Below are 7,564 nucleotides of genomic sequence, written 5' to 3' on the forward strand. Positions count from 1 at the left end.
ACATTTGAGAACCGAGGTTTGACTGTAGCTGTTCCACTGCACTTCTTTCTGATGGTGGCACCAAGGGCGTGGGGTCCTAGTGGTGAGGAAAGAACCATCTCATCAATTGCAATTGGAAGCCTTGGGTCCTTGAAAATAAGGAGGCTAACACTAGTGCTTTGGGGGACCTGGAAACCCCCTTTCTAGCATGCTCCAGGGACATGTTGTAAAATAAAGTTCCCCCAATGCAGAGGCCCTTCTGTTCTCTACTTGAGGTGTCTGCCTGATTAAAACAGTCATCTTCCAAAGATATTTGGGAGGGTGAGTGTAATAATTCCCTACCTCATTTACTCACTATTCTTTAAGATAAAGTATAGTTATAAAATTCAAGGTGTTTTTTCTTCTCCTCTCTTCATAGATTTGTGAAAGAAAAAAGACCTACTATATCTCCAAACTTCAATTTTCTGGGCCAACTCCTGGACTATGAGGAGAAGATTAAGAACCAGACTGGAGCATCAGGGCCAAAGAGCAAACTCAAGCTGCTGCACTGGGAGAAGCCAGGTGAGCCTGTCCCTGTAGCCTCAGAGGCTGCACAGAGGAGCGAGGCGTCCCGCAGTCCACCCTGTGCCGGCTCTGCTACCTCAGAGGCAGCAGGACAAAAGCCTGTGCTTCCTGCCAGTGTGCCCAGTGTACAGCCATCCCTGTTGGAGGACAGCCCCCTGGTACAGGCGCTCAATGGGCTCCACCTGACCTCGGACAAGCTGGAAGACAGCAATAAGCTCAAGCGTTCCTTCTCTCTGGATATCAAGTCAGTTTCGTACTCAGCCAGTGTGGCAGCATCCTTGCATGGGTTCCCTGCATCAGAAGATACTCTGGACTACTACAAACCTTCCGCCACTCTGGATGGGCCCAGCAAGCTCTGCCAGTTCTCTCCAGTTGAGGAAGTATCGGAGCAGACTCCAGAAGCCAGCCCAGATAAGGAGGAGGCCAACATCCCCAAGAAGCCGCAGACTGCCAGGCCTGCAGACAGCCAGAGCAAGCGATTGCATTCAGTAAGAACCAGCAACAGCGGTGCCACCCAAAGGTCCTTCTTATCTCCACTGCATCGAAGTGGGAGCATGGAGGACAACTACCACACCAACTTCCTCTTTGGCCTTTCTACCAGCCAGCAACACCTTGCAAAGTCTGCCACTGGGCTGGGCCTCAAGGGCTGGCACTCCGATATCTTGGCTCCCCAGACCTCCACCCCTTCCTTGACCAATAGCTGGTATTTTGCCACGGAGTCCTCTCACTTCTACTCAGCCTCAGCCATCTACGGAGGCAGTGCCAGTTACTCTGCCTACAGCTGCAGCCAGCTGCCCACCTGCAGTGACCAGGTCTGCTCCGTGCGCAGGCGGCAGAAGCCGAGTGACAGAGCCGACTCCCGGCGGAGCTGGCACGAAGAGAGTCCCTTTGAAAAGCAGTTTAAGCGCAGAAGCTGCCAGATGGAATTCGGAGAGAGCATCATGTCGGAGAACAGGTCGCGGGAGGAACTGGGGAAAGTGGGCAGCCAGTCTAGCTTCTCAGGCAGCATGGAAATCATTGAGGTCTCCTGAGAAGAAAGACACTCGTGACTCTGTTGACAGTTTTTTTTTTTCTCGTTCGCAAAAATATTCCCTGTAAATCTGAAATATATATATGTACATACATATATATTTTTGGAAAATGGAGCTATGGTGTAAAAGCAAAAGATGGGTCAACACAATTGTTCTCAACATCTGCATCTGAGAGACCAGCTAATATTTCTCTCCACAAAAGTGGAAGGGCAGACGCTAGCGTTCCCCGTAGACAGATAAAGCAGTTAGTTATATGCAGTGAATTGCACATCCTCTCGTTCTTACCGAGTCACGTTCTATTTGGTGTGGGAGGACAGAGTCCCCTTCCGTTTTCATGTTGTGCTACAGAGATGTCAAGTTCTAGTCCTTGTCCCGTCCTTCCGTAGTGCACCTTAGCGCTGAGACTGAGCCAGCTTGTGGGTCGGGTGGGTAGACCCTCCTAGGGACAGACCCTAATGGTAAATCCAAGAGAAATGATCACATCCAAAGCTGATCCACAGATCCAAGCTCACCGCACAGCCGAGTGACTCGCGCATCATTCTCCGGTTCAGACCATTAGGGGCCTTGCCAAGATCTCCTTTAGAGCAAACCCAGTACCTCAGACAGAAAGTCGGGGCTTTCACCACTACCGCGTCTGGGAGCCCGTCTTCTCGGCATTGTGAATAGGTAGGTAGCTAGTCACACTTTCCAGACCAATTCAAACTGCACAGATTTCCAGTTGGGCCTGGATGGAGGTAGTTAATATTTTCTTCCCTTCTTCTCAGCTTTATGAAGAAAGAGAAGGGTACCCACCTAGGATTCAGTGCAACAGCCAGGAACCTGGCAGCATAATGATTTAAGCTAAGTTGGGAGGCTAACCAAGTCTACCTCCCTCTTTATAAATCTAAGAATCGTTCAGAATGGGGTTGGTAATCCTTGAAGGAAAGAGTAACTTGGTCTAAAGCCAGATGTGGATTTACTTGGGTTGGTAGCAGAGCAGCGGCACCTTCCGATTCTCAGCCAGAGCAGGTGTTTTCCACTCGTTCCATTTCACAGGTACATTCTGTGAACGTGTGGCCTTTTAAGGGGAACTGCCAAGAGGGAGACAAACTATAGACAGACTGAAGACGTTTGTACAGTTGCTGAGAAGCAGGAAACTTGCTTCTCAGTGGTATTTTCCCTCTCAGCCTGAGAAGGGTGGTATTTCTATAATTTCCTTAGACTTTCAGATTTACTAATCGGGCTGAGAGCGGCTTTAGTAAGCAAGGAATGTTCAGAATAAAACCGTATAGGGAGGTGAGAAGGGGTTGAATTTTGTGAGCTGAGTGGAAAGCCACAGTCAAGCTATTCTCAGAAAATATCCCCAACATTTCTTTAGTAGAAGGGACCTATAGAAATGGGGTGGGACCAAGGTGGTTTCGCAGTCCTTGACCTACAATCACTCTGGAATCAATCCTGGCAGCTGAAAATAGGAGGTGCTTAGGACAAGTACACGAGTGATAGTATATCCCTGCTTTTAAACGTCCTGGCTTAGGTTTTTGTCAACTACAATATGGTCCTCCTTTGAAGCCTTAATTCACGTCAGCAGCTTTTTTGGGAAGGGTGTGTGTGTTATCATTGTTCTTTACTGTAAGTGTAGCTAGTTGCTGACTCATATCTCAGGTTTTTCTGTGTTTGAGAAATGGACAGTCTTTTGACTAGGATGTGACTTAATGTTTCCTATGGTGACTGCTAAAACCAGCATAGAAGGACAATTTAAAACTGACTTGATCGTAACAATTAACATGACTGTTTGTGCACAGATAATGTGCTATGATATGGGTTTAAAATGAAGGCAGGAAAGTAAATTGCATAGGGAGTGGGTGCATTACCATATTGAAAAAGTTCTGTTAAATCATCTTGAGTTAGTTTTTCTTATACTTTTACATTTTGGGTGTAATCAGACATTCTCAAGGTTTTACACAGTAATTTTTTATGTGTTATGTATACACATACAAATGTGTAACAGCTCACTGCTTTCAGAGTTTGGTCACATCTGTTGAACATTTTTTAAAAAATGAAAGCAATAGTTCCAATGTTAAGTATGTTTCAGGAGAGTTGGGGCACTTGGTTTAGATATCTGGGCAGAAATTTGCTGTCTGTCATTTGAGATTTCTCTTGACCATGGTCCCCCTTCCTTCCTGTGACTGTGATGTAGTCATACACTACAACCTTTAGTCCTTGATCATTAATGTCAAATCATCAGTTCTTGGAATCAAGACTACCATGCTGAGGGGGCAGCCTGGGAGGCAGGTCCTGGAGCTACATGGGCGTCTGCAGAAGACGTGGTGGCTGGCTCTCCTCAGCATGTGATCCTAGGGAAGCCTGGAATCTACTAGGATGATACAGAACAGTGATTTTAAAGAGCAAAACTAGACTTTGTATGAGAAATGCTGGGAAATGGTTCAGGACATTTGTAAAGTGAGGTGGAAAGACTGTATAAATGTTTAATATGAATATAGTGTTCTTTTGGAGTAAGGCAAGCTGTTGAATGGTTAAATTGTGCATTTCTCATGTTGATGTGTCATGTGTGTTAATACGATGAAATAAAATCAAAACTGGTACCTGTTTATACATAAATATGAGAAAGGACCTCTCTTTGCAGCTATAAATTTGGTGGGAACAGCAATGTCAAAATTGTGAAAGGAGCAGTGGTAGAACCTATCCTGCTCTTATGTCAAAGAGGATTTAGCTCAACATAAAGTGATGAGGTCATCAGACATATTAGGTGCTCTATCATTCACATGAAACACTGGATCATTAGCATTTTCAGCCAGCCTCCCTTCTTTCACGTTTATGCCAGCTGCACACTACAGCATGGAAACCTAAGGCACGTGGTAAGTATTTGCTGACTGATCGCATCCAGAACAAGTCCAGGGTAGAGATTAAAAAGGCCAGATACACATCTGTGGTACACGTTAATGTGTATACATGGTGCTGTACTTGTAGGAAAAACCGAGGAGGAATAGTTATTAAAGATCTGTTCTCCATTCTTGCCATGTACATCTATATCTATATCTATATATCTATATCTATCTATCTATGTGTGTGTGTGTGTGTGTATATATATATATATATAGATATATATATATATATATTTAAATTTGATTTTAGAGAGAGGAAGGGAGAGAGAGAGAGATAGAAACATCAATGAGACTGAAACATCAACATCGACGGAGGGATCAAGCCCGCAAGCTGGGCAAGTGCCCTGACTGAGTATTAAACCAGAGACCTCTTGGTGCGTAGGTTGATGCTCAACCACTGAGCCACACCAGCCACATGCTACATACATCTTAATGTCCTCTGCCTGTAAATGACGCTGGATTTACCTTCAGTGCAAGCTGATGGAGTAATGATGAGACTAAGAATTACAGGTGATGTCACTTAAGTTGGTTGAGAAAGCTTTCTGTGTTAAAGTTCGATTTAAGAAAATGTAAAAGAAAGGAGGATTGGATTGGGTCAGCGAAGACTAGAAGAGCTGTGCTGGCTAGGACCTCGCAGAAAAATGGAGGTGGGTGTGTGACAAGCATAAAGGGAGTATGGAATAAATCTGCCTCAAGATGGAAGGTGGCAGGGGAGCAGGTGTTTCAGGGAGAGGCTCGGATGAGAAGGTAAAGATGTTGGGAAGGCCAGAAGGTCAGCCAGTTACTAGTTTAAATGCAGACAGGTTTGGGGGGCTGAGTAGGCTGGTGCTGGAGGACTAGTTAGGGTCTGACAACTAAAATGTGACCAGGCCTTAACCTAAGGGGAAATCGGGTGTAGATGTGGAGTAGGGTGTGCATAGTGGGACTAGTTGACAACCTTTTTACCCTGAAAACCTTCACTGCCATGTGATTGTTGTCCGCTGTTGTTTTTCCGACACTAAGGAGGAATGTTTCAGGTCTAGTAAACAAAACTTGTCTAGGTGCTTTTCTCTATTACTCTCTTGCGTCTATAAATGGAAGAGGGAAGTAAGTTGTTTCCCGCATTCTGTGGGGCCCATTCATCCTGTACAGCATAATTATGCTGGTTATCTCTTTAAAGCAGTGGTTCTCAACCTTCCTAATGCCACGACCCTTTAATACAGTTCCTCATGTTGTGGTGACCCCCAACCATAAAATTATTTTCGTTGCTACTTCATAACTGTAATTTTGCTACTGTTACGGATTGTAATGTAAATACCTTTGTTTTCCCAACGGTCTTAGGCGACCCTGCTAGCGGTTCTCAACCTGCGGGTCGCGACATCAACTGGAAAATTACAGCACCTTCTTGGAAGATGTTTACAAGTCAATCATGTTGTTGCAGCTTCTGTGCACAGACATCAAGTTGGGTTTATGTAAAAACAGAGGTTTCATTCCTCTGGTTCTAGCTGAAACACCTGGGTCGGTTTTAAATGCTGTCCCACAGGAGATGCAGCCTGGAACCTTGCAGGAGCAGTGTCACTGGCAAAGGGCAGCTTAGGGTTCGTGTCCCTGTGGTCTGGGTCCTCTCCGGTCAGGGGAATTGTGACCGTTTCAAAGACTGAATTAGAAGTGCTTGGTCCACAAAAGCACTCAGCATAAGTCATGACTCACTACGGAATAAAAGGTAGCAGTAGGAATATGCCTTAACGGGTGAAGAGAACTGAGTCATCAGTAAGTGCCATCACGGCTTACAGTGGCACGATGCCCCCGAACAAATCCCTGAGAGCGATGGATGCAGACACACCTGCATCCCAGGGAGACACTGGTTATACTAGCAGCCAGCTGGATTTGGTTGCTTTTACATTTTGCTTTTTTTTTCCATTTGAAATGTGAACCATTTATCTGGTTACCCCCGCCCCTTCCATAGCCAAGGCATTTGAATCCTTGTCTGTGTGCGAGACGTTAAATGTTATCAATGAGTGAACGATGACCTCTCCTTCGGGGCACTGTGTAATGAAAGTGTGGGGGAAAGAAAAGTAAAGTTACTTTTCTCATGATTAAAAAAACCTTACACCTAAAAAGTCCACAAGAAGGAAGTTTTTACTTCACAATCTTTAGTATCAACATTTTAAATAGTTTCCTACTGAACACTGTCTGTCTCGGCTTAGCTGAGGTGTAAACAAATTGGGAAGAGGGTATTTCCTATCTAGAATACAGTGTGTCCTCACAGCCCTCAATTTCTGAAGATTCCAGTTTTGCTTTGGGACTAAGGGAGGTACCAAAGCTAAATAAATTCCACAAGTCACAGAACCAGTGGCATATGTCAGTCCCCCAGGGCCGCTGGTTTATGTAACCTTGGAAACGGCATGGTTGTAATACCTATAATATACTAGTACCTTTTTCATATGTCAGAGGGAAAACAAATACCTAGAGAATACTTTACAAAAACAAAACAAAACAAAAAACAATCCCCCCCCTCCCCCCCCCGCCGCCCCAACCTCATTTCCTGAGTGCACTACTATATCTCAGGGTAGGTATGAAGTCCTCAAAACTCATTTCATCAAATATTTATCCTGGCAGAGAATACAATTAGTTACTAAGAATGAGAAAACTGAGGGAAACAGACACGAGATCTACATGAAGGCTCTCGTGAAACCTACATTATCACTTGATCTTAACCCCACAACTCAATTGTTGTAAGTTTTTATTCACATGACACAAGGGGTGAAGGCCACCTGCTTCAACTAGTCAAACAAGGGGACTGCATGTGAGGGGCCTGTTTGATGGTGATCATAAACACAGATGAATCAACTGATAAGCAGAACATTCTTACGGGAAGGGAGCCACTGGACACCTAATTTGTAATTAACAAAAAGAAGGAAAGAAGCTTTGTTCCCTCGGGAACTCAGAATGTAAAGTCACTACCCCAAGGCCCAAGGCCACTGCTCAGAGACGACAGGTCAAGATGGCCCTCATCGTTGCTAAAGAGTCACGTGTCAGAGTTGCAGACTTGGAAACCTTAGAGGTGGAGGGGCTTGGGAGCCCGCCCAGACCAGCTGATGTGGTAGGGAGGTGGAAACTGGGGCTCAG

At 45.1% G+C, this 7,564-nt stretch overlaps 1 protein-coding gene across 2 annotated transcripts in view; it reads left to right on the top strand.

The window, feature by feature from the left end:
* Window positions 1–4,570, top strand: part of DUSP16 (dual specificity phosphatase 16) — a 93,232-nt gene extending 88,662 nt beyond the window's left edge. For both annotated transcript variants that reach the window (XM_028143946.2, XM_054719265.1), the window contains exon 8: window positions 398–4,570. In XM_028143946.2, the coding sequence (XP_027999747.1) occupies window positions 398–1,574 (1,177 nt within the window). In that variant the 3' untranslated portion in view covers window positions 1,575–4,570. The remainder of the gene's footprint in view (window positions 1–397) is intronic.
* Window positions 4,571–7,564: the final 2,994 nt, after the last annotated feature.

The sequence above is a fragment of the Eptesicus fuscus genome, chromosome 7 (genome assembly GCF_027574615.1).
Source record: "Eptesicus fuscus isolate TK198812 chromosome 7, DD_ASM_mEF_20220401, whole genome shotgun sequence".
Taxonomy (NCBI): Eukaryota; Metazoa; Chordata; class Mammalia; order Chiroptera; family Vespertilionidae; genus Eptesicus; species Eptesicus fuscus.